This window comes from Eublepharis macularius, chromosome 7 (assembly GCF_028583425.1).
Source record: "Eublepharis macularius isolate TG4126 chromosome 7, MPM_Emac_v1.0, whole genome shotgun sequence".
Lineage (NCBI taxonomy): Eukaryota > Metazoa > Chordata > Lepidosauria > Squamata > Eublepharidae > Eublepharis > Eublepharis macularius.
Genome location: NC_072796.1, coordinates 94,251,696 through 94,277,748, shown reverse-complemented (window position 1 = coordinate 94,277,748; position 26,053 = coordinate 94,251,696). Strand labels below are relative to the sequence as shown.

General features: G+C 44.4%; 1 protein-coding gene across 1 annotated transcript; it reads right to left on the bottom strand.

The window, feature by feature from the left end:
- Positions 1-6,889: 6,889 nt before the first annotated feature.
- Positions 6,890-8,562, bottom strand: RRS1 (ribosome biogenesis regulator 1 homolog). The gene has a single exon (XM_054985243.1). It carries the CDS (start codon positions 8,493-8,495, stop codon positions 7,431-7,433), a length of 1,065 nt encoding a protein of 354 aa, XP_054841218.1. The 5' UTR covers positions 8,496-8,562; the 3' UTR covers positions 6,890-7,430.
- Positions 8,563-26,053: the final 17,491 nt, after the last annotated feature.

The window sequence follows — 26,053 nt, the reverse complement described above, 5'->3', positions numbered from 1 at the left end:
TCTTGCGGCATCTCGACCCGGGTTCGAGGAGAGCAGTGCACACGGTTCCTGGGGCCTCGCAGGGCAGCAGTTCTCCACTCTCCTTGGGCCCGGGAAAAGGCGGCGTGAGCGGAGTGCCACCGCCCTGCAAGGCCTCTGGAGCCACGGCACTCCGCTCTCCGATCCAAACCCCCATTGCCTCCCTCCCTGCCTTTCCTTTCCACACCCCACCTGCCTCTGACCCCTCCCGAAAACCCCCTTGCCTCCCTACCTGCCTTTCCCCTCCACACCTCACCTGGCTCTCAGCCCTCCCCAAAACCCCATTGCCTACCTACCTGCCTTTCCCCTCCACACCCCACCTGGCTCTCAGCCCTCCCCAAAACCCCATTGCCTCCCTAACTGCCATTACTCTCCCCACCCCCACCTGCCTCTGACCCCTTCCCAAACACCCATTGCCTCCCTCCATGCATTTCCTTTCCACACCCCACCTGCCTCTGACCCCTTCCCAAACACCCATTGCCTCCCTACCTGCCTTTCCTCTCCACACCCCAACTGACTCTCAGACCTCCCCAAAACCTCGTTGCCTCCCTACCTGTCATTCCTCTCCACACCCCTCCTGCCTCTCAGCCCTCCCCAAACCTCCATTGCCTCCGTACCTGCCATCCCTCCCCAGACCCCTCCTGCTTCTCACCTCTCCCCAGACCCACCTTGCCCCCCACCTGCCAGCCCTTTCTAACCACAACTTCCCACCAGCCCTCCGCAGCCCCAGCTTTCTAGAGCCCATTGTATTTATTTGCACAACGGGCTGTTTCTAGTATAACAAAACTTCACCCCCTACCCACCACCCATTGAAAAGGCAATATAATGTTGATAACAAAAACTATTGAACTCAAATTAATAAGAAAGCAATTTTCATACTGTGGGATTAGCAAATATTAGTAAAGACTATGGATTAATCATAGCAATAATAGTAAGCTAGCAAGAAGCATAAGATGGATTCTTTATGTTTTAAAGTAACTGGTCTCTGTCTTTAGCCACCCCCCCTTCTTCTCCCTAGCTGTACATGGAAAGAAAGAATGTCTATCCTTGAAGATAGATAACTGGACATTCCTGAGGGTATATGAAAAGGGCAAAGCTAGAAACAAAGGGAGAATTATAAGTTCCACCCCTTCCCCCTTTTTGGAGAAGAGAGTTTGTGTAGAAAAGTAACCAGTTGTGGAATGAAGGAAGATGCTGCTATGGAGACCAAGAAAGGATGGTACATGATGTTGTCGCGAGACTGAACGGTGGACAATAGTCCAATGTAAAGGTATAAAAGTGATCAGGTGCCTTATTCTGAATGTGACTTTCGTTTCTCCAAAATGATGTCACAAGCCCTTAAAAGAAGCATGTGCTCCTTTGTTCTGTGGTACATTCTAAGCTCATTTTGTAAGCTGGTACCCTATATTTGCAAATATACTCTGTTACAACAGCCGTTGTCTGTCTCATCTCTCTTTTGCTCAGAAGATTGGAAGGGGCAAAGGGAAAGAGCACTTTTTGTGCAACAATACCAAATGCTAAATCAAAAAACATGATATATGTACAGCCTCTGAGAGACCCTGTGGAAAGTGAACTCATTTGGGCCTGTTGAACAAAAGTGCAAAATCAAGGGCCTGTCTTTATTGGGAGCAAGAGAAAATGCCCCCCCCCCGAACCTCAATACTGCTGGGTAGCACAAACTGCTAGTGACATATTAAACTGGTTTTTTTTTTAAGTTTGGATTGTTTCCCCCCTTCCCCACTTATACGGCTTGCAAGGAAATGGGGAAAAAAACAATTTCTTGACTCTGGAATGCTTTCCATTTTGTTGCTCAGTTGTTTCTTACTGGAATTAGTTCCTTTATGAGGAGTAGGGGCTGAATGAGTTAACTTTTTTGTGCAGATTTTGATAGGTCAGTGGAGATAATGTTGAGTTTATAGAGTAAAGCTTGTCCTGATACGATAGAGTACCATACGGCAAATATTTTCAAGTTTAAAGAAATAGCATTAGCAAGGAGCCAAGACATAATTTATCGCACCCACGGGCCGTCATTCCAGTCAGGGGCCTGTTATTCCAGTCCCAGAGCCCTTCTGGCACACCCAGGGTCCGTCATTCCAGCATAGAGCCTGTCATTCCAGTCCCAGAGCCCTTCTGTCACACCCAGGGCCCTTCATTCCAGTCAGGGGCCTGTCATTCCAGTCCCAGAGCCCTTCTGGCCCACCCAGGGGCCGTCATTCCAGGCAGGGGCCTGTCATTCTAGTCCCCGAGCCCTTCTGGCACACCCAGGGGCCGTCATTCCAGTCTCAGCGCCCTTCTCACACACCCAGGGGCCTTTATTCCAGTCAGGGGCCTGTCATTCCAGTCCCAGAGCCCTTCTGGCACACCCAGGGGTCATCATTCCAGTCAGGGGCCTGTCATTCCATTCCCAGAGCCCTTCTGGCACACCCAGGGCCCGTCATTCCAGTCAGGGGCCTGTCATTCCAGTCCCCGAGCCCTTCTGGCACACCCAGGGGCCGTTATTCCAGTCAGGGGCCTGTCATTCCAGTCCCCGAGCCCTTCTGGCACACCCAGGGGCCGTCATTCCAATCAGGGGCCTGTCATTCCAGTCTCAGCGCCCTTCTCACACACCCAGGGGCCTTTATTCCAGTCAGGGGCCTGTCATTCCAGTCCCAGAGCCCTTCTGGCACACCCAGGGGCCGTCATTCCAGCATGGGGCCTGTCAATCCAGTCCCCAAGACCTTCTGTCACACCCAGGGACCATCATTCCAGTCAGGGGCCTGTCATTCCAGTCCCAGAGCCCTTCTGGCACCCCCAGAGGCCGTCATTCCAGCATAGAGCCTGTCATTCCAGTCCCCGAGCCCTTCTGTCACACCCAGGGCCCGTCATTCCAGTCAGGGGCCTGTCATTCCAGTCCCAGATCCCTTCCGGCACCCCCAGAGGCCGTCATTCCAGCATGGGGCCTGTCATTCCAGTCCCCGAGCCCATCTGGCACACCCAGGGCCCGTCATTCCAATCAGGGGCCTGTCATTCCAGTCCCAGAGCCCTTCTGTCACACCCAGGGTCCGTCATTCCAGCATAGAGCCTGTCATTCCAGTCCCAGAGCCCATCTGTCACACCCAGGGGTCGTCATTCCAGTCAGGGGCCTGTCATTCCAGTCCCCGAGCCCTTCTGGCACACCCAGGGGCCGTCATTCCAGTCTGGGGCCTGTCATTCCAGTCCCAGAGCCCTTCTGGCACACCCAGGGGCCGTTATTCCAGTCAGGGGCCTGTCATTCCAGTCCCCGAGCCCTTCTGGCACACCCAGGGGCCGTCATTCCAGCATGGGGCCTGTCAATCCAATCCCAGAACAGGTTATCTGAGCCCAGACACTTTCCTTCAAAATCCATTCCACGTTTTCTTTGCACCTCTTTTTTTGCTCTAATGTGTTTCAATGGAGCCCATGCAAGTCAACGGGCATTCCAGTTTCCCATTATTTCCTATGGGCATTCAAGCCTCTCCCATTATTTCCAATGGGCAATCCTGTCATTCGTTTTAGTACATCCCTTAAAAAAGTTTGTAGACTATTAGGCCTTGTGAGTAATCTGTGGAAATAATTTTTAAAAAACCACAGAGCCTACGAATTTATAAAATGCATGGCTCTAAACCCGATGTCTGCATAAACTTTCTATTTCCCAGTTTAATGGAGATGGGTTTGGTAATAACTTTAGTAATTAAAAAGTGCAATTTTCTTTTCCCCTTAACCATTCTCCTCTACCTGGGGCCTTTAAAAAAAGTAAGAATTATTAAAGTTTGCCCCTTTTTATCTTCACCAGAAGAGCTAGAGGTTTCCTTCTGTTTAAAAAAATGAACACTGGGAATTCAGGAGTTAGACTGTGACCATCATTGTAATATTATTGCACAATAGCAGTCTAATAATTGTCATTTTTTTAAAAAAAGCTTATTGTTAGTGCAGAGGGAAATGGTGGAGAGTGTGCAGCTGAGGTAAACACAGGAAAAGCTTCATGTGGGTAGCTGTGTTGTTCTGTAGTAGAAGAGCAAGATTCCGGTCCAGTGGCACCTTAGGACAACTAGATTTCCAGGATATAAACTTTCAAGAGTTGACTCTCGAAAGCTCATACCCTGGAAATCCATGTAACAAAATGGTTACCAGGGGTGAAATGAGTGCCAGTTGCTGTTAATCTGTCTTTAAAGAAAGGGGAGGAAATGTTCCCCATGAGGTCTGATGGGCTGTGGGGCCAGGGAGAGGCCTGCAGGAGTCTTGGTGTGGGATGCCCTTCTTTCTGGACTACAACTCCCAGCAGCCCTGGGCCAATAAAGGGTGGGGCCGGAATAGAGATACCCAGCAGATCCTGAGGTAAAGAGTTAATCACCTTGGTTGAAGGAGAGGCTCCTGCCGCTGGGTGAAACCCAGGTGCCTAGGCCCTAAATGTGGAGGGCCTGGGAGGCAGCAGAAAGGAAATAAAAGGTGAACCTTCCCTGAGACCACCACCCCCTTAAGGTAGAGTATTCTAGCCAGGAGAACCTGATCAGGCCAGACCTTGGTGGGTTGCCAATTCTCCAGGGCCCACCCAAAGATTGGGGAATTCACTTCCCAGTAAGGAACCTCAGCCAGAGGGGTCTCACTGCTCCTCAGTCAGGCGGTGAACAATTCAGTGAGTGGTGGCAGCGATGGTGAGCCACGCCCACCAGGGCAGGTGGGAGGCGGATAGCGGGGCTAGCAGGCCATTGACGGCGGCTCAGTTGCCCGGGCTGAGAGCCAGCGCCCGTTCCGCCACAATCCAGTTGGTCTTTAAGGTGCTACTGGACCCAAATCTTTCTCTACAGCAAAAACTTTGTGGCAGTTCTGTTGCTGCTGCAACTGACTGCATTCACAGCAACAATGAAAGCTACTGTGTGGAAGCAACCCAAATTGAATAGAACATATTCCAGTGTGTGTTTTCAAACCTGTCATAAGTTGGTATGGGTAGAAAACAAATACCCTTTCCAGCTTTAAAAAAAAGGTTGCTTAAAGAATTCACATTCCATTTTATTCAATGTGAAATACTGGAATTGAAGGCATTTCCAGGTATCAACATGGAATTCAGAGGCAAAACCATCTGCAGGAGGTTATTTCAACAAGGCATTCAACAAGTAATCTCTAATTACTTTTCCTCATGTGTCTTTTCAAAAGGTGGTGGCATTGTCTAATCAAAACCTCAAAATGAAATGCAAACTGCTCTATAGCCTAACTACACACCAAACATAGTAGTCTTCCACAGTGACAGGATTTTGTGGTTTCCCCATTGCTAGTATGGTTGCCAACAAAGCACAGCAGCAATAGGTCTTCCACGTGGTAGGTTTCCCCATTTTTTAAAATGTACATCTGTAGTCCCTTCCCTTGGGGAAATACGCTTTTTTCCTTGTCACCAAGGGACTGCGCTAGAGACATTTTAAAAAATTGAAAGCTGAGATTTCAGAGAAATTGCTACCCCTATCAGTACAATGGAATATCACTATGATATTCTAGGGCCTATTTTTTAAAAAAATACTGCCTCCCATCCCTGCACACGGCAGGGGGAAGAAATGGCTGCCATGGAACAGGGCCTGGGAAAATGGCTGCTGTGTGGGTGAGAAAACCCAAATTTCCCCACCCAAACAGCAGCCACCCATGCTTTACTGCTACATTTCCCAAAACTTCAGAGCAGAGCAAGTTTTAGAAAGACTGGAGAAACCCCCAGGGAAACAATGCTATGGGGAAGCAGGACCTCCCCCACTTCCCAAAAGCATTGAACTCAAGAGCAGCTAACCTGTATAAAAGACATCAGTTTCATCACTGAGTTTTCCTTTGCTGTAAACACAGTCATTCAGGATATCAAGTGTGTTAGGTTTTACAGGGGCAGCTACTTCAAGTGCTTATGGGTAGACTTAGCCTCTTAATTGGATTCAGGGCAAACATACTACTCAAGGTTCAGTTCCCAGTCGGTATAATGGAACAGCAGTCTTCATGTTGCATAAAGAAATGTACTAGAGTCCCATAGAAAAATTTGTCAATGGAATGATTCCTTGATTAGAAAAAGCAGTACATAATGATTCTTTGCATACAACTGACAGAATGGCAGGGGTTACTCCCACTTCCCATCCAAACTTCAAAACAGATGTATCTGCCAAGAAATCAAGCCCCCCTCAAATTTAGGATTTCTCTAGAATAAACAGGGTTGGATTCAGTGATGCACTTGCTTGTTGTATCTGTACAGAGTAACAGTCATATTAACGGGGTAAAAGAATTCCTTCCACCACTGAGGGAAAAGGAAGAAAAAGCTATTTTACTTGCTTCTGCCAGCTCACTGCAACCCACCACCCCTCATACCTGTTACTCTTTATGGATCCCAGGATCCTGGGGATCCACTTTCCCAGGATCAGATATGGCTGCTGGGGGAAGAAAGGAAAGCAAGGGAAATCTGAGATTGTCAGTACTTTCCAATGATGATAGATCCCACTCATATGTAACAATCTTTAAGTTTCTTTCTTGGGTTTCCCAACAAAATGTTTTTAAATTCAGAACTGATTTTAGTGAACCGTATCAATTTAAGACACTCTTCTTCCTTGTGATAAAATTATAGTTCTAGCATATAAAATATCAACCTTTACCCAAAACTCTGATTCATGCACTTCATAAAAGTAAAATGTGTGTCTATAGAGCAACACTTATGGAGAATGGTTCATATGATATCAAATACCAGTTTGAATAAATTAAGCAAGAAATTTGCAGTTGCTCAGACATTCCTGCATCTTCTTATAATCTATATGCAGTTCAAGTATTACATATCTTTAAAGAGCAGGTTTGAACTTCAGACCACATTAATGCCTAATACCCACTAAGGTGATTTTACTTCAGATCTCATTAAAACAAGACATTAAGGTATTATGTTTTTTATTCTGTATGAAATAAAGCTTTTGAAATATTTCAACTCTATACCCCTTGCAATGATTTCACTTCTTTGGACACAAGGCAGTCATCAATCCAAAACACAGTAAAATCTAGAAAATGTCAGAACTGGAGCTCCATCAAACTTTCTGATAACAAGCACCATCTGTTCATGTTGGTGCTGATATCTGAGGTCTATGTCAATGTTTTGTGTCCAATGAAAGCATATTACTCCTTGTCTGTTGAAGATCTGTTTGATCAATCCCACTAGAGTCAAGGATTACTGCAGCCCAGATCTCTGAGGGGGAAGATCCTCACCCTTTTTTACTGATTAAGTTTGTCTTGGAGGGTGCAAGGCCACAGTCCAACTAGAAGAGAGAGCTGCCACAGATTAAGGCCTCGTTCTCATTTCATGATGTAGCAAGGTTCAGCAGCACTGAGGCTCCCTTGGCAAGGCTCTGGCCTATGGAAGGATGCTATCAGTGCAGGACTATCCGGTCTGGGCCGGCAAGACCACCCAGCCCCTCAGTTCATTTCTTTTTCCTCTTGCCCCCGACGCTGCCCGAGCTTCCCTGACTCCCCCTCCGGGCCGCTCCTCCGCTCTTCTTGCCGCCAGGTCTCCGCTGCTGCCGCCGTGCCCTCTTGCCGCGCTGTCCGCGCTTTTTTCCCTTGGCGGCGGCGGCAGCCTCGGCTTCGTCCTGGCGCAGCTGCTTGTTGACTGCGCGGGTGAGGTCGAGGGGCGGCTTCTTGGCGCTGAGGCTCCGGGCCAGCTCCAGCTGCCTCTTCTTCTCCCCCTCCAAGTCTCCCAACACCGGCCCGAAGCGACGCTTCCTCCCGCCCGGGCCGGCGCTCTTCGGGGCGGGCGGCTCCTTGGGCAGGCGCGGCTGGAAGCGGCCGCGGGAAGCCGTGGAGAGGCGGGCGACGGCAGAGACGCGCCCCAGCTCGGCCCGGTCTTGGCGGCCCGTGGGGTGCAGTTCATTGGCGGCGGCCCCGCGGTGGGCGCGCGCCAGGTTGCGAAGACGGCTGAGCTCGTTGCGCGCCACCCGCTCGCGCTTCTCCCGGCGCCGCCTGGCGAACTGGTCCTCCAGCGGGTCGGCCCCCTCGGGCACCTCCAGCAGCCAGTCGCGCGAGGGGTTGGGCCCGGCCCGGCGGTAGCCCCAGCGGCGGCGCCACTCCTTGGCCGCCTCGTCCCAGACCAGCGTGCCGCGCTTCTTGCGCGTCGGGCGGATGCCCTTCAGGCGGGCGAACTGCTCCCAGCGCGTGAGGGGACGGGCCTTGGGCAGCGGCTTCTCGCGGGGCAGGCGGGTCGACGGCTCGGGCAGCTTGGCCACCACCGGCCCCGCTCCGCCTTCGGCCCGCTCCGACGGCAACCCCCACAACTGGCCCACCAGGAGCTGCGTGTTGTCCCGCGCCAGGGTTCTCAGCAAGGCCTCGCGGGCCACCACGGCGCGCCCCACCGGGTTCCGGTCCACCGCCAGCAAGTTGCCCGCGTCGAACTCCAGCTCCAGCTCCTTGTGCACTGCCACGCTGCGCCGCGTCTCGGCTTCGCGCTCCTCGGCGCGGGCCAGCAGATCCTCCACATACAGGGCGGCCATGCCGAGCGCGGCCTCTCACGTGCGGAGAAGGAAAGCGAGCCGGAGAGAGAAGAAGAACTGAAGCCTCAGGAAAAGGTCAAAGGGATTAGTTCCGGTGTGAAAATAACCGGTGGCTGGATATATTCTAGCCAGACTGGCGCCTCACTCTCCAGGGCGGACTTCGTAGGCATATCCGGTATAACACGGAACTGATTTCCCATCTCATTCAAAAGTAATAGGGTTATCACCATAGAGAGATGAAGGGTAGAGCGGAAACATCCAGTTTCCCAATGTTTGACGAAGATAATGTAAGGGTTTCATCACAGAGCTGTAACAGGATACACCGATGCTATTCTATTGTTGCCAATTACAGTTTCCATGTTTGCAGCGGAACTTCAGGTGGTTGTGTCATTCTAGTCTTCTGTGCCGTTGAAGGAACAATGAAACGGGAATCCAAGATAGTTTCAGGTGGGTAGCCGTATTGGTCTGCAGTAGAAAAAGCGAGATGCACCTTAGAGATCAAGTAGATTTCCAGGGATATCTGATGAAGGGAGCTCTGACTTTGGAAAGTTCACACCCTGGAAATCTTATTGGTCTCTAAGGTGCAACTGGACTCTTCGATGGTGCCAAAGAGACTAACACATTTCCCCTCACCCCAGCCTAAGTTCACCTGATTTAGAGCTCACGTCAGTGCATCGGATGAAGAACCTTCTCTGTCTCACAAAAGCTTATGCTGGAAGAAAGGTTGATCTTTCTGGTGCCGTCTGGCTTTTACTTTATTATGCTGCTACAAACTAATATGGCCACCTATTTGGAATTATGGTACATGCAGAGGAATAGTTGATAGGCTCTATGTAAACTGCATGTCCCAATAAGAAATTATTAAATTGCAGATGAAGCAGTGAATGTTGGGGCATGTAGTCCTTGGAGGATTGGGACTTTGACAGAGTAAAAGGTTTTGCACTTGCATGATGGGATTTGTAGTCCTTATTTGGCCCCTAAACTGGAAGATAGGCTATAGGTGAATCAATAGTGCAGTATGTCATACCGCATTTATTCTATGGAGATAGGTGCTGCCGTGATAAATAGGTGAATTCATACACACCTATTGCTGTTGCTTATGAAAAAGAGAAAGGAACTTCCGGTTTTTGAATTGGTAGTGCACACTGACACACTCTTCACAAACTTCCAAAATATGACAGCGTTGATACATATTACTATTAGACAATAATAATGCATATATATTGTAGAAAAAGTAACATATCAGATTTTTAATAAATCTAATTTTGTTTCCACGGCAAATGAATCTGTTTTATTGTGTGTTTCAACTTCACCCCGTTTGTGGAATGCTGTCAGTTACTACAAGATAGTATTGCATTTTGACCACTAAATATTTTTCCTACTATATTTCTTTTGGAAGTCTCAATGAAAAGATGTTTAATTGAAACACGATTGTTTACACACACACACGCCTTTCAAGTTTACCTGAGGCTAAATTGTATGTGAATTTTTATACACAGTTGCACCTCCAGATCAGTTTTAAAATTATTGGTGAATATGTTTTTGTGTTTCAATTTGGTTCTGTCTGTGGAACAATACTGTTAATTACCACAAGATGGTGTTGCAGTTTATCAACTAAATGTTTTATGAACACTTTGTGCAGCTGACAGTTTTAACCAGAATAGAATGCTTTGAGGCTGCTAGTTCATTGGAACTATACTGGAGCCTCTGATTAATTAGGTCAGCAAAAAGGACTTTTGTGTTTTAAACTGGACTTCTAAACAGAGTTACAGCCTTCTAATTCCATTGAAGAGAGTGGACTTAGAAGGGTGTAACTCCCTTTAGGATTTAATTACGGTGATGGATTATAGTGTATCACCGTTGCCTTTTTGGCTCAAGATAGTCACTTCCAACCCAGTTTCTTTTCTCACCCTTGAAGCTTGGTCTGAAATAAATTACAGCGCTAGTATTATTTGTGTAGATGGAGGATATAGAAGCCCTGCATGTAGAGGCTGGAAAATAGGGTGTCCGTACTGTTCAAATGGTGAATAAGGACAATGCCTATGCTTTCCTACACTCCTTATTGCTTAGTGCTCAGCAAATCAGTGACAGTTGTTCCTCCTAATGGGCTACCTTAGGTCAAGAATCTATGTTCTTTCCAAGTCACTGAATGGCCCCAGTCCCCATGAACATAGATGTTATATGTACCCCACACTGCAACTTAGGTTACTTATGCTTCTTGCATGAATAGCCTGTGAAGGAGGACCTAGGCTGCTGGACATCCCAGTAGGAACAATAAAAGAGTTTTAGGCTGCTTTGCCATGACTTGATTTATTGCAGTCTACCTGGAAGAGTTGTAGAATGACAAGAGAGGGGGCAGTAAGCACAAGTGCTGTGATGAACTTCTGTATTCTGCCCGTTGAATGCAGTGATCAGGATAATTCCTAGTGGGACTTTTGATGATGAAAATATTCATTAGTATGGCGAATTATAATTTTTTTCTCAGGAGATAATAAAAACAGTGGTTTAGTATCAGGCTGTTCTGCATATGTAGGATCCACAATAGACATTAAGAAGAGCATGGTCTGTATTGTTTCCTGGCTCATGCATCACCACTAAGTAGCCCAATTAAAACCAGCAGAGCTGGCAAAAAACGCTTCTCATACTTAAGTGAACAACCCAAAAGTTGCAGCTTTGAAACGCATGAATCATCTCACTGGAATTAATATTGAACTATAGCTTTAGGAGTTCTATGGAACTGCCCCCTTCCACTATTATATTTTAGTTTACTGACCTAGGAAGTTAGCGCCTAGAAAGTTTCTCTGTATCTTTGCCTCTAGATGGTAGTAGACATAACTACAAAGTGCTGTAGATGTTGAGATTTTCCACTTAATTTTGTATTACTGATTTCAGTATTCACATTTCCTTATTTGTTCTTTTTTGGTTAATTTATGATTTCAGCATCTTACAAGGCTGGAATATACACAAGGATCATGTAATGCTGCCCCTAAAGTCAAACCCTGCCCTCAGATCCCTACTATCTCTAAGCAGAATAAAGTTTCAGGTGGGTAATGTTGGTCTGTAGTAGAAGAGCAAGCTTTGGGTCCAGCAGCACCTTAGAGATCAACTAGATTTCCAGGGTGTGAGATTTCAAGAGTCAAAGCATCCTTCCTCAGACAAGTATTCGTCATATTGTCTTAATTATTATAGTGTGACACAATTAGAGATTGGCATACAGTTCAACTAAAGCAAAGAAACAGATACCCACAAGGGAGAAAATACACTACCTTCTTCTTTTTAACCTAGTGCAAACAGGGATAAATAGACTGAGCAAAAACCTATCCCATTTAAATCAGTGGTACTTAATGGTGCTTGACTTGGGTGGCATTGCACCTCTCCTGCATAAAAGTGTGTTCCCTCATTTGTGCATTAACTGCAACTAGAATGCTCTTGTAAGATGAAATAATTGCTACCTGCTTCACTGACTTGTTTTCTGGAGTGGCCTCTAGTTAGGATTGCCCGCTCTGGCTTGTGAAACTCCTGGAGGTATGGGGAAGGAGGGAAGGAGCTCAGCAGGGGCTTGATGCCATAGTTTGTCCTCTGAAGTTTCCATGTCCTCCAGGGGAACATCTCTGTCGTTTGGAGATCAGAAGTAATTCTGGGAGAACTCCAGCTCCCACCTGGAGATTAGTAACCCTGCCTCTAATGGCTAAGTATTGGCATCATGCTATTGAAACCCTTACATCTTGATTTTAAATGTTTTTGTTGTCAAATCAGATCTGTAATGAAAATATGACATTGTAATCAATGGAACGTATTCCCAGGTAAAAGTGGTTAGGGCTATAGGTTAGCCTGTCTTTTCCCTACCTTTGGGCTGTGGCTGTTCACATCCCTTCACATCCATTCCAATCCTCTGTCTGTCTCCTGAGAGGACAGCCTCCACCCAAACTCAGTCCCACTGTAGAGGATGTGGCTGTTCCTGATTCTTCTGTGCTTTTAGTTCTGCTTTGTGGTAGTCATGTGTCTCAAGTCCATAACCATTTTTCCTACTGGAAGTCATGGTTTTGTTTAATTTTATTTTTATCCCTATCTATTAACCTATTGAAATAGGTCTACAGCAGCATTTTCTCAGCTCCAAAGCACTCTAATAAAAGACAGCTATATAATAACAACAGTGTGCTTGTATACTACCCTTCTGGACAGATTAGAGCCACGCTCAGAGTAGTAAATAAAATTAGTGTTATAATTACCCCCACAATACAGCTGGGGAGCTGGGGCTGAGAGGAACGGCTTACCGAAGGCCACCTTAGGGTCATGGCAGTGGTGGGAGTTTAAATAGCAGAGTGCTGGTTTGCAGCCCAGCCACATAACTGCCATGTTACAGATCTCACGCTCCCTCCAATTTATTATTTATTTATTATACTCCACCTTTTCTCTTGGCTCAAGGTGGCTCCAAGGAGCTCAAGATAGCATTCATGGTTTTCCCCTTCTCCATTTCATTATTATGACAATCCTGTGAGGTAGTTTGAGTTGGGAGACAGTGATTGGCTTATAGTCACTCAAATAATTTCTTTGCTGAGTGGGGATATGAACGAGTCTCCCCAGTGGTTTTTTTTAGCAGTCTAAGCACTACACCATATTGGCTCCCTTTTAATGGATCTAGAGGCATTCACTGAAAGTATTGGACTGGTTTAAATTGTTCCTCATGGAATGAACTCAATCCGGCATACCTATGGGACCACCTCTATGTTCCTCCAAGGCACCTTCACTACTCTGAACTGGGTATCCTGCAGGTGCTACCCTGCACATTGGTGAAATCGTCAGCAGCCCATACACAGGCTTTCTCTGTGGTGGCCCCTACCTTATAGAATGGCCTGCCTGAAGAGGTCAGGAGAGCCCCCACTTGCCTGGTTTTTTGCAAATGATGCAAAACCAAATTATTCAAAAAGGCTTTTTACTTCAATAGGAGGGTTGTATTGTAGGGAGGGGTCTCAGATGATCTATTAATGAGTTAGGAACCATAGACTTCACCACTATGTTGCCTTACATATTATCTGTTGCTTTAGATATATGCTCTTATGAGCTACCTGTGCTTCATGTTGTCTAATGTGAGTCCCAGAATTGCTTATGTTCTGTTTTAGCATTTCTTCAACTCTGTATTGGATTCTTGCTAATGTTACGTCTTTGTAAAATTGTGTTTATTTACCCTGTGGCATTGTTTATGGAAATGTCTTTGATATTGACTGTACTAATCTCACAGTGTGTAATCCACCTTGAGTCTCAGTGAGAAAGACGGACTATAAACAAACAAACAAACAATAAATAAAGCAACCCCCCCCCTGTCCTAGCAAGGGGGAAAGATGTACCTGTCTCCCCCCAACCATTGTTAACTGTTACACATTAAATTCTCTTCAATACCACATCTATGATGATCCTAATCCACCTCCCCAGCTGCTTTGAATATTAAGACAAACACCCAGAGATCCAGTCATGAATGTCCTGTGTACTATGTAGCTTGGTCCCTAAAGTTCTTTTCTCGGCTTTACAGTTTTCAAAATTTCAAAGGCTAAATCAAGAGGTGCTGTCTGCCACTGGCAAATAAGAGTTGCCTTGGTAGATTTCTTGCTCCAGTCCTGTTAGAACAGTGAAAATTTTTCCCTCCTCTTTTTCTCTGGATCAGCAGGATCGAAACAGGAGTCATGGTTTGAATGACCAGGTAAAGAGTCAATTGAGTATTTGATTGATTGTATTTTTTCTTAAGAAATATGCATGATTTAGACAAAGGGAATACTTTCTCCCATATGAACTTGTTCAAGCATATCAAGCTTCAGACATTTTAGATATTTTGGACAATTAAAGTGAGGAAAGTGAAAGTCTTTATAGAACTCCTTACTCAAGAAGTTTGACAAGCTCACTCCTCAATGTCCCTCAAGAGTCTGGTAAAAATAACTTCATTTCATAAACTGATGATTTGCATGCTGCTTTTACAATTTTTGGATTGTAGTTTGTCTTCTGTCGTTTTATTCCTGTAGTTTTATTGTAGGCTCTTTATTTCAACCTGTTAATAGTTGTTATAATTTTTCTCTAAATTACCAAAAGCATGTTAGAAGATCCCTTCTGGATCATACTGTAGGGTCCATTTGGTCCAGCATCATTTCCCCACTTAGCTGGATGAATTTGGAGTAGTGACACGTAAATCTTTTTTAGCAAGAAATTCCATAGACGTGGGGCTAAAACAGTGAATGCCTTTCCTTGAACTCTAAATAATTTTGTTTATTTTAATAGTGGGGCAGGGAAAATGCCCCCATCAGACAATCTGAAAGGGCAGATAAGGAGGATCATAAAAGAGAAGGAATTTCCTCAGGTACTTGGTAAAGGTAATTAATGATTTCCCTTTGCTTACTCAGTAAGTCCATTTCCCAAAGAGCTGTAGTGGCACAAGTATGCCAGTCGGTAGAAGACTGGAGGAAGCCTACTGGGAAAGTACTTTAAATGAGAATTTGAGGCGGGGGCAGGGGGAGGAGAATAACATCTCCTAGAATGAATGCTTTGAATGATTGCATTTCCTTCAGTTTATTCAAGCTGTGAAAAAACAGCCTTGGCTAGAACACATTATGTTTTTGCTTATTAGTGAAATTGGTATGAAAGCAAATTGTGGATATTCAGAAGTCCTGGGAGAGGGTCTTACACTACAAGATACTACAGTGGGAAAAATTACCTAACATGAAGTCTGTATCTTCTAAACTGAGCATCTACACTAGCATCTGTCTAACAAGAAAACAGTAATAAATACACTCATGTCTCTTACTATCAGCCTCAGACAGATAAATTATTAATCTGTTATTATAATCCATAGTAATCCATATAAACCTATCTACCATATCAGTGCCATACAGTACAACTCCAAGTGTCCTGATGGAAAATGAATAGAAATTTCTGAGAGAGTTCCTGTTCCTGACTTCTCCAGTTAAAAAGATCTCAGGTAACAGGGCTACGAAAGATCTCCACTTGAGGCATTTGAAAAACCACCACAAGTTATAGTAGACAGTTCTGGGCTAGATAGATCAATGAGCTGATTTGTCATAAAGCAGCTTCGTGTGTCTGAATAATTCTGTAATGTAGATGGTAGCAATTGTGCCTTACGAAGTGCTGATTTTATGAGTTTGACCCATATGTCAGCTGTTGCTCTCATGAATGCATCATTCAAATGCAGTAGCCATCTACAGTGGATTATATCATGAAAGAGCAGCTCTCATATGCCTGGAGGTGTGTCTAAAGGCTAATGCTGTCATGTCTGGAAGTGGTCTTAGATGGGTCCAATTAGTTGACAATTCAAGGTCTGGAAGTGGTCTTAGATGGGTACAATTAGTTGACAATTCAAGGTCTACTTCTTTTTATTTATGTCATTTATAATCTGCCTTTCTCACGGAGATTTAAGGCAGATTACACAGTGTGAGATTAGTACAGTCAATATCAAGAACATTTCCATAAACAATGCCATAGGGTAAATAGATACAAGTTCACAAAGACATAGCATTAGCAGGAATCCAATGCAACATAGTGGTAAAGTCTATGGTTCCTAACTCATTAGTGGATCATTTGAGATCGCCTCCCTATAATACAGCCCTCCTATCTGAGTAAAAAAGGCTTTTAGAATAATTCAGTGTTGCATCATTTGTGGACAGCCAGGAGAGTGATGGCTCTCCTGATCTCAGGCAGGCCATTCCACAGGGTAGGGGCCACCACAGAGAAAGCTCGTGTATGGGCTGCTGTTGATTTCACTGATGCGCAGGGTGGCACCTGCAGGAGACCCTGTCGGATGAGCAAAGATGCCATGGAGGAGTATAGGGAGGGAGGCGGTCCCATATATATGTCGGACCAAGCCCGTGAAGAGCTTTGTAAGTGATAACCAATACCTTGAACTGAGCATGGTAACTAATGGGTAGCCACTAGCCAGTGGGTTTTTTTAAAAATTTTTTTTTATTGGATTAGAAATCTCTATAATATCTATTACAATCAATTTCCTTTAAATATTCCAGTTCTAACCCCCTCCCTTCCCCCCCCCTTTTGTTGACTTCCAACAGTTTTCCAACCCCTTATCCGTTTTTTCCCCCTACTCATTTCAAACTTATTTTATTCTATTAAACATATACTTTCACTCTCTTCTAAGCTTCTATTATAACACAGTGCTATCTCTATTCCCTTTCCCACTTAACTTATCGACTAAATGTTACATTCCTGGCATATATTTTTTAATAATAACAGTCATTTGTCTACTTTTGTACTCCATATTCTATCTTATTTCATTCTTGTCTCGTCAATATGGGGCAATCAATTTGTCCCTTATTCTGCATAACTTTAAGTACTTCTATAAGCATTGTATACATTCACTGTAAGTCAATCAATTTAACTCATACTCTATATGTTGCTCTTTACTTCCTTCTATCTTATATTCATTCTGTCTTAGTTATATAATTTCTCCATTATACAATTATCTGCCAGAAATAAAATTAGTTAATTTCTATCCTTATAATTCTTATAGTAACACCTCTATTACTCAGTACTATGTATAGTAGTCAAATAAAATATTTGCTTAGAATTTCTCATTTAACTCTCCTCCCCTCGGTAAAGTCACTTCCCTCTTCTTTTGTTGTATTTCAGTAATTTTCAAACTGCCACAGTTCTCCTCCCACCGCCACTAGCCAGTGGAGTAGCTGCAGGAGGGGAGTGATGTTCATGCTCCTGCTCGCTCCTGATAACAGTCGAGCCACAGCATTTTGCACCAATTGGAGTCTCCTAGTTAGTTTAGGTGGGAGACCTATGTATAGTACATTGCAGAAATCAAGTCTTGATGTTACCATAGCATGGATTCAGGTGGGTAGGTCGGCCATGTCAAGGTAAGAAGCCATTTTCCAGGCTAGAGAGAGGTTGTAGAAAGCATTTTTTGCGGCTGCTTTAACTTATTTTTCTAGTAACAGTGCTGGATACAATGTAATCCCTAGGGTCTCAACTGAGTTTACAAGGGTCAGATGAACTCCATTGAAAGTGGGGAGTTCAATGTCTTTCAGGATCTCTGCCTTCCCAACAAGCATCACTTCTGTCCTGTCTGGGTTCAGTTTCAATTTGTTCGTTTTAAGCCATTTTACCACATCTGTCAGGCAGCGATACAAGATTTCTACTGAATCTTGTAGGGATCTGGATAGCAATATATAGAGTTGGGTGTCATCTGCATATTAATGACATCCAAGTCCATAGCTGCGAATGAGTTCTCCTAAAGGCTGTACAGAGCTTGAATAGCATGGGGGATAAGATTGCGCCCTGTAGAACCTCGCAAGATAGCTTGCATTTTGGGGATAGTGGATCTCCAACAGCAACACTTTGAGTCTGTTCCATGAGAAATGATTTAAACCAGTCCAAGGTAAACCCTTTGATGCCCACTTCTATCTCTAGATGCCAATAGGATAGCATGGTCTACTGTGTCAAAGGCTGCAGATAGATCCAGGAGGAGCAATAAAGAAGCATGGCCTTTATCTATGTTCAGATGGAAACCATCTACTAACGCTACTAGTGCCATCTTTGTCCCGTGCCCCTGTCTGAATCCAAGAGGGCTGGCTCTCACCTAATTGCCCACCTTGTCCATTCTGGTTCCATGATCCCCAATATAACTTTTGGGGTGAATAGAAGGGACTGCTACCTTTTTTACTAGTTGAAAAGCTAGTTGAATCCAACCTATTTTGATTCCTTTTCATAAAGTGTAGAAATGGGGAAACAAGCTTTTTGAAAATTTAATAGCAATATACGAGATATTTTCTCAAGAGGTCAAGCAAATACCATTTTTTTTATTAAACAGAAAGCAGCTTATGTGAAAGCAGATTCATTCTCAATATCCTTTCTTCAGTTTAGATGAAATGAAAGTATCTTATTTTCACACACTGAGCATTCTGTTCCCAAATTAAGCCGAGCATTTTAAGTATTTCCGGAATGATATGCCTATTACATATTTATGTACATGATTCAGCTGGTAGTAGGGCTGAATAGCTAAAATACCAGATGAAGGCTGTCGTTTTGCTGGCCATGGGTTCAAACCCAGTGCTGTCTAATTAAAAATTTAATTGAAATGAAGACTGCTTTGATGTATATTCAAGATAGAGGTAATGTTGCTTTCTATATTTATTCCTGTAGTGCCCAGAAACAATACATGTATACTTGAAAAAATTAAGAAAAAAAGATTATAAATCAGTATTTGTTATTCCAACCTAAGTGGAATGAGAGAAGGAAGTAGAAAAATTATCAAGAGCCCTTAATTTGTTTCCTTATTTTCATCTTGCATCAGCTTTTGAATAGATCACGCATAGAATACAGTGAGATAAAACATCTTCTTGCAAAATACAGTGATACAGTATACAGGAAGTATAATCTCCACTGTGTTAATAAAATTAAAGAAACTGACTTTAACATTGCTCCTTATACTGAGTGATAACACTAAATGTACAATGTTTGCAATTCATTTTTTACATTATGGTGTGAATGCTGTAAAACAATATTTATTTACTTCATCTTTGCCAGCCTTTCTCATTGAGAATGAAGGTGGATCACAGAATTATAGCCCACTGCAATAAAGACCAGCATAATATGTTCACTAACCAGTGAACTAAAACTGGATTACATAGAGAACAATGAAATAAAAACAGTATAAAATACATTCAGTAAACAATGCAATATGAGGGGGAGGAAGAAACAATTGAGAAACATTTAAACAATGGGAGGAAATGTCTGATTTGTGTTAATACGGAGATGACATGAACTGAGGCTGCCCTGTAGTTTTGAAAAAGGCTCCATACATGCAATGTGTATGTAGAGCTTGCCCTAGCAATGAGGAAAGTGATGCATGTACTTGAAAGAAGATGACACTGTTATGATATTCTTCTTGTTCCTTGAAAGAGTTGTCTTAATGAAAATATTAAACTAAAATATATTACTAAAACTCTTGAAAGTCAGTTACAAAGATGTCTTAATTTCATCATCGGTTATTCCGTTACCAGGTAATTTAGTGATTCTACATATGTAACATATAATACTTAGTTACAGTTCTCTCTCTCTCGAGTTATCTGGAGCAATATATCACACAACAGATGCATTTTGCAGCTGTATTGACAGGTAACCAATGGAACCATCGTAGGGCTGTTACTCCAGGGTCTTGCAGTGTTAGCCATCTGACGATTTGGCCCTTTGAAGTTGTGGTTGATGACTACCGATGGCCATTCTTCACATTCAAGAAACAAGTGGCTTCATGGCTGATGGTTTGTTTCAGTCAGACTTTTCCAAGATGTCAAAACCATAGGTTATTTTCTCTTGTAGCGGCACATGGTCGTAATGCGCAAATACCCTATTGAGCAGCACATGTTACACATCAATACATGTTTATAGGTTTAAAAATAGATGAACTATACAGACAGAGGACAGACTAACATGAACATACTAGGTAGCACTTCACAGTATATCATATGGTGGCTTTAACTGCAAAAAGAGCTTAACATTTGTAGCCTATGGTCACACACTGAGCTCAGCTTCCCCTTCACCCCCTACCACCTGCTTTCATGAGAGTTTTAAAGGGTTGTGTAAGTTGGTACCAGGATTAACTGTGGTGAAGGCTACAAATGTCCAGGGCTCAGCAGTGCTGAAGCTGGCCTGCAGAAAGGTTTTAAGAGCCTATCACATAGTAATTATTCCATACATATTGTGATTTCATACATATGCAAATTGTTAGAAATATGTGGGTCTAATTTAAAAGCTATAATCTTAACCCAAATATATCTTTGTAGAGTAAAGCAGCGGCCCTCATAGACCGGGCTAGCCCATTCTTGTCAGTGCTTGGAAGCTCAGCGGGGTCAGTACTTGGGTGGGAGACCACCGAGGAAGGTGGGCTGCCATGCAGAGGAGGACAATGGCAAACCATGTCTGCTCATCTTGGTGGAGCTTCATAGGGTTGCCATGAGTCAATTGTGACTCGACAGCACACTTTACTTTTAGGATACAATGAAAACAAAACAAAAAGGCATGTAGAGCAAATAATACTGTATCCAATCTGCCAGCATGTAATAAAACCCTCAGTCATAGCTAAAAGCAAACTTGTATGGCCTGTTCATGAGGGATGGTACCTCTTTGTACGATAAATGTGTGTATGTGGTATCTTAAGGGAGACACACTATCAGGCAAAAAAGTGTGTTGCTTCTGGTTTACCCCACTTACTAGCTAGTATCAATTAGATCTCCTTCCCGCTACAACAAATAGTGTTTCATTCATCTCCCTTCAAATGGATTTTATGCTTACCAAGTATGGTGCCTGCAATATTTCTTTCTTTTTTTTACAAGTTGGGAAATAATGTAAATAATGTTCACTCTTTCTGAAGCTATGAGAGAGCAAATCAGTCTACGTTAATAGAAGCCCAAGGGAATGTGAGCTTTTAACAGAAAGGGTGGTAACTTGTAGCTCTATACAAAGTTTCCTTTTGTTATGGAAGGCACATATGGGTGGGTGGTGGTAGTGGTAGGGTCACAGACAACAGCAAACGTCTCATAAATGAGACAACAGCACAGCCACCCCAGAGTGTGATAGATAAGGGTTAGCACAGATGAAGCCTAGGCTGGCATGTGGCAGCATGCCTATTCTTTTAACAGTTCAATGACAGACTGGAATTCAACAGACTTTCCTGCACCTCTCTAGGAAAGCTACATCTGTTGAATTTTTGGGATACCAGTGAGAACAGGTGTGCCTCCATAAAATTTAATGGAGTAACAGACCCATCCCTGCTGCTACTGATCGTAATGTGAAGTTGTGATGCAAGTTCAAAGATACAGGTTGCAGTGGTGCCACAGTGTTCCACAGCAGCACTAGAATTCTGAAATAAACATAGGCTGTGTTCTGTGGAACCTGGATATTCTGGAACAAAGAATCATCAGACCTATCTTCCATGAAGCCATGGTGGGTTTTTTTCTGAATGTGAGTGTATTTCAAAATACAAATAAGGTCATTACAGTACTGGTAACAAAGCACAAGAAAAATTTGCTTTGGATTGTGGTGGAGTTACTAGGTGAATTTCTGACAACTGCATAGGCTCATTGACAAAGGCCTGCTCTTCTAACTGTAAAATCTATGTGTCTTGAATTGTTCATCTATGCTTCAGCAGAATTGTTCATCTATGCTTCAGCAGAGTATCAAGATATGTGGTTACCATTCTTGCTGATCAGTTTCCTTCCACAGCCATTCTTTTTCTTCTTCCTACTTCTCCTACTCCGACCCCGAGACTTTCGACTCCTACATCTGCAGACGCAGCGTTTTCTTTTCCCCATCTTTACTTCAGTTGGGCTACATTAAATTCCCAAATAAGAAGGTTCCATCTGTTGGTTGATGTGAGGTTACCTGTTTATTCTGATGGTCTCTAAGCTTGTGAGTTGAAATATGGTGAGTTTAAAGCATTTTAAGGTTCACAGTTTTATGATGTAATAGAGATCTGGCTGCTATCCTACCTGTCAGCACCTGAGGGCACCAGCTGTTAAGTAAAACTTATCATCATTACAATGTTGAAGGTGATATTTATATTCTTCCTTGTGCGCTTCTAATAGGCTTAGATATACATTTAAACTAGGTTCAGGACAGGTGCTGTTGATAATAACAATTTTCTGTTTTACTTTCTCTTCTGTGAAACACAGTGGAAGAGTTCAAGGCGGCGCTTGTAGGGTCACTTTATTTGCTTCCCAATAAGGCCATGCTGCCGTTGTTTTGCTTTTGTAATTAGTCTCTTCTGTACATACTTTAGATCCCATTTTGGAATGGGTAGTTGTGATATCTGATAGAAAAGTTTCAAAAGGGTGCCAGGCATCCTTTTAATTTTAATAAATTAATATTAATAAATAAATCTGCTGCCTGGCACTAGAGTCATTTTACTGTAAGATCATAGCTGCTTGTTCATTATGAGTAGACATGAGCACGATCCAAAAAATAATCCCGATTTAGCTGATCGTGATTCCGTGCCGCTGCCGAACGCAGGTACCCGATTCTAACCGATCAAGTCTCGTTTCCGGTCCAAAATCGGATCCAAAATCGGAAATCGGGGAGGCCAGCACCCAGAGCAACCATAGTCAGGCTGTTGCACACGTGCGCGCGCTTCTGACTCACTCCCGCCCACGCAGCAAGCCGGCTGTCCCGGTGTGCTGCGGAGCTGGCAGCAGCGCGAGTGGCTCGGAGGCTGCCCGCGCCGTTCACCTGCCCCGCAAGACAAGGGGTGGCTGGCTTGCCCGCACGTCCCTTGTCCTGGGGAAAGGTGAACCCCAGCCTCAGAAGGGCTCTGGAACTGGAATGACAGGCCCCACACTGGAATGACGACCCCTAAGTGTGACAGAAAGGGTCTGGGACTGGAATGACAGGCCCCTGACAGGAATGATGACCCCTAAGTGTGACAGAAGGGGTCTGGGACTGGAATGACAGGCCCCTACCTGGAATGATGGCCCCTGGGTCTGCCAGAAGGGCTCTGGGACTGGAATGACAGGCCCCTGACTGTCACCCAGGGACCATCATTCCAGTCTCAGAGCCCTTCTGACAGACCCAGGGGCCGTCATTCCAGGTAGGGGCCTGTCATTCCAGTCCCAGACCCCTTCTGTCACACCCAGGGGCCATCATTGCACTCAGGGGCCTGTCAATACAGTCCCTGAACAGTCTATCTGGGCCCAGAGAGTTTCCTTCAAAATCCATTCCATGTTTTCTTTGCACCTTTTTTTTTTTTTGCTCTAATGTGTTTCAGTGGAGACCATGCAAGTCAATAGGCATTCCAGGTTCCCATTATTTCCAACGGGCATTCAACCCTCTCCCATTATTTTCAATGGGCAATCCTGTCATTCGTTTTAGTACATCCCCCCTTGTCCTGGGGAAAGACAAATGGCGCGGGTGGCCTCCCACGCTGCCTTTTGCCTTTCCCCCGGACAAGGGGCAGCTGGCTTGCCCACACACCCCTTGTCCTGGGGAAAGGCGAACGGCGCAGGCGGCCTCCCAGCCTCCCGCGCTGCCTTTTGCCTTTCCTTTGTGCCCACCCCCTTCCCCCTCCCTCCCCTGGGTTGCTGCTCTGTGGTTGGAAGGAAGCCTGCTAATCAAGGAAAGCTGGGCTTCCATTCGTGTTCCGAGAGCGACAGAAGGAGGGCAAAGACAGCTCATTCCCCCCCTGACTCCGTTGCCCCGGGAATTAATTACTGGTGCCTGAGTGTCTGCAATTCCGAACAGAAACCAATATATCCGATCAAGTCCCGAACAAGCAAACTCCCAACTGCTGGATTGGTTGCCGTGGACAGAACCGATTAGCTGAGTCACGATGGAGCAAACACCAAAATCGGGGACTTTTTGAAATTGTAATTCAGATCGTGCCCATGTCTAGTTATGAGCATTCATGAAGACTGTATTCACTGGCCAGCTTGTTTAAGTGGTGAGTCAACAGTCACATAATCCTGAAGCAGTCAGCACTTGGAAGCATTATTGATACCTTCTGCACAAATGACTGACAGTAAATTTGAAGGTGGGGAGGTTATCCTTTTGCCAGGAGGCATCACTTCCATTCTGATCTTGTAAATGGTTGGGCTGGTTGGATGCCATGGAGTATTTCCGCCAATGGAAAGATTTCCATAAGTGGGAACGCAACTTTCTTGCCTACTCCACCTACTGCAGCTCAACCCCTCCCAGTTTGGAGAGAATTTTGGGGCTGCAGCAGGAGGGAGGAGAGGGAAAAGTTGCACTCCTCTGTTAGAGGTACTTCTATTTAGGGGTCATTTCATAGGAAAAAGAGCTGGAGGAACTCATTAGCATAGCTCATTAGCATATGCCACACCCTTTGCCATCATCGGAAGTGTGTCATTAGCATAACTGGTCTGCATATGCCACACCCCCTGACCTCACCTATCCTGGCTGTTTTGTACCCAATCCTGGCCATTTTGGGCCGAAATTGGGCCCAAAATGGCAAAAAGGGGCTGAAAATGGCTGAAAAGGGGTCCAAAATGGTCAGAATTGGGCTGCTGCTGAGCGGGAGAGTGATCCACCACCCATCAGAGGTCTGATCCTGGCCATTTTGGGACCAATCCTGGCTGTTTTAGGCCCGATCCTGGCCATTTTGGGCCCAATTCAGGCCAAAACGGACCCAAAATGACCAAAAATCAGGTGGGCGGGGCCACCTGACATGTGACCTCTTTAGAGAACTACCGGAACTGCGTTCCTGCGCTTTCCCCCTCAAAATGAGCCCTGCTTCTATTAGTGGAAATGCTCTGTAGTATCCAAACTATTGCTCCCTCTAGTGCTCAAATGCTGGACCAACAAAAGTTATACCCACTAAAAAATCAAGGCTTCTGAAACCCATTTTGGCTCTTAGTTTTAACGATTTAGGATTCATATTTATTCCCAGCATGAACCTGATCTGTTCTTCTAGAGAAGCATATCTCAAGTGTAATATATTGTTAAGAGTGTTGTACTATCCTGGGGAGACCTGAGTTTAAATCCCTGTTTGCCATGAAACCCTTTGGCCAATTTCCCATAGCCTAATTTATCTCACAGCATTGTTGAGGGTAAACTGGAGTACTTTGTATACCACCTTGAACGCCTTAGAGGATGGGTGGGATAAAATAAATTTCATCTGAGTACTTTCTACTGACTGTTGGTATAACTATATCTGCACATGAATGTTTGTAGGACCCTCATTCATTTTTATGGCATTCAAAAAATCTTCCTCGGATCCCATGGAAAGTTGCTCATACAGTTCAGCAAAAGGTTTTCGTTAAGTTGTAATTAAACTTATAATGTGGTCTTGTCATGTCCTATTAAGTAATCTATGCTGCTAGCAATTATATGAGTAATAGCGGTACTTACGTTCTCAGAGCAAAATTATGTTAAGAAATGCAAAGAGTGTAGTTAGTAAGTTACATATAAATGATTTGTGCATTTCAAATTATTTTCTGATTCCTCCTACTTGGTATGGAATACATTTTCTGGGATGATCAGTGGCTGCTCATCTGAGGCATGTGTGTGTAAGTAGACTACGTTTTTAAAAATCATTTGATCACTGTGTGGAATCACCCTTGGCCGCACTTTTAAAAAAGTAATAATAACTAAATGAAGTCCACTACTTTTATTTTACAGTTTATTTTCCTCTGGTTTACGTTACAACAGAACTGAGCTTGATAGTTCTTCACTTATAAGTCAAGATGTATTGTAGAGTTATCTCATAGCCCATGGAGGGTAGTCTCATTCTTACAAATAGCCCCTCCCCAGCCTGAAGCAGCTGTTTGCTAGCAACAATGGACTACCCAACAGAAAAAAGTTTCTAGCCCTTGCAATAAACCCCAGTGCCAACTGCCTTCATATCTATCTAAGCAACACTATCTCAGGACACAGTAGAGACAGTGATGGCAACAAGTCTAGATAGCTTTGAAAGAGAGTTAGACAGATTCATGGAAGAGGGATCCATCAGTAGCTACTAGCCATGGTGACTGAAGGGAGCCTCCGTATAGAGTGGCAGCAAACTTCTGAAAACCAGTGCTGAGAGGCAGCAG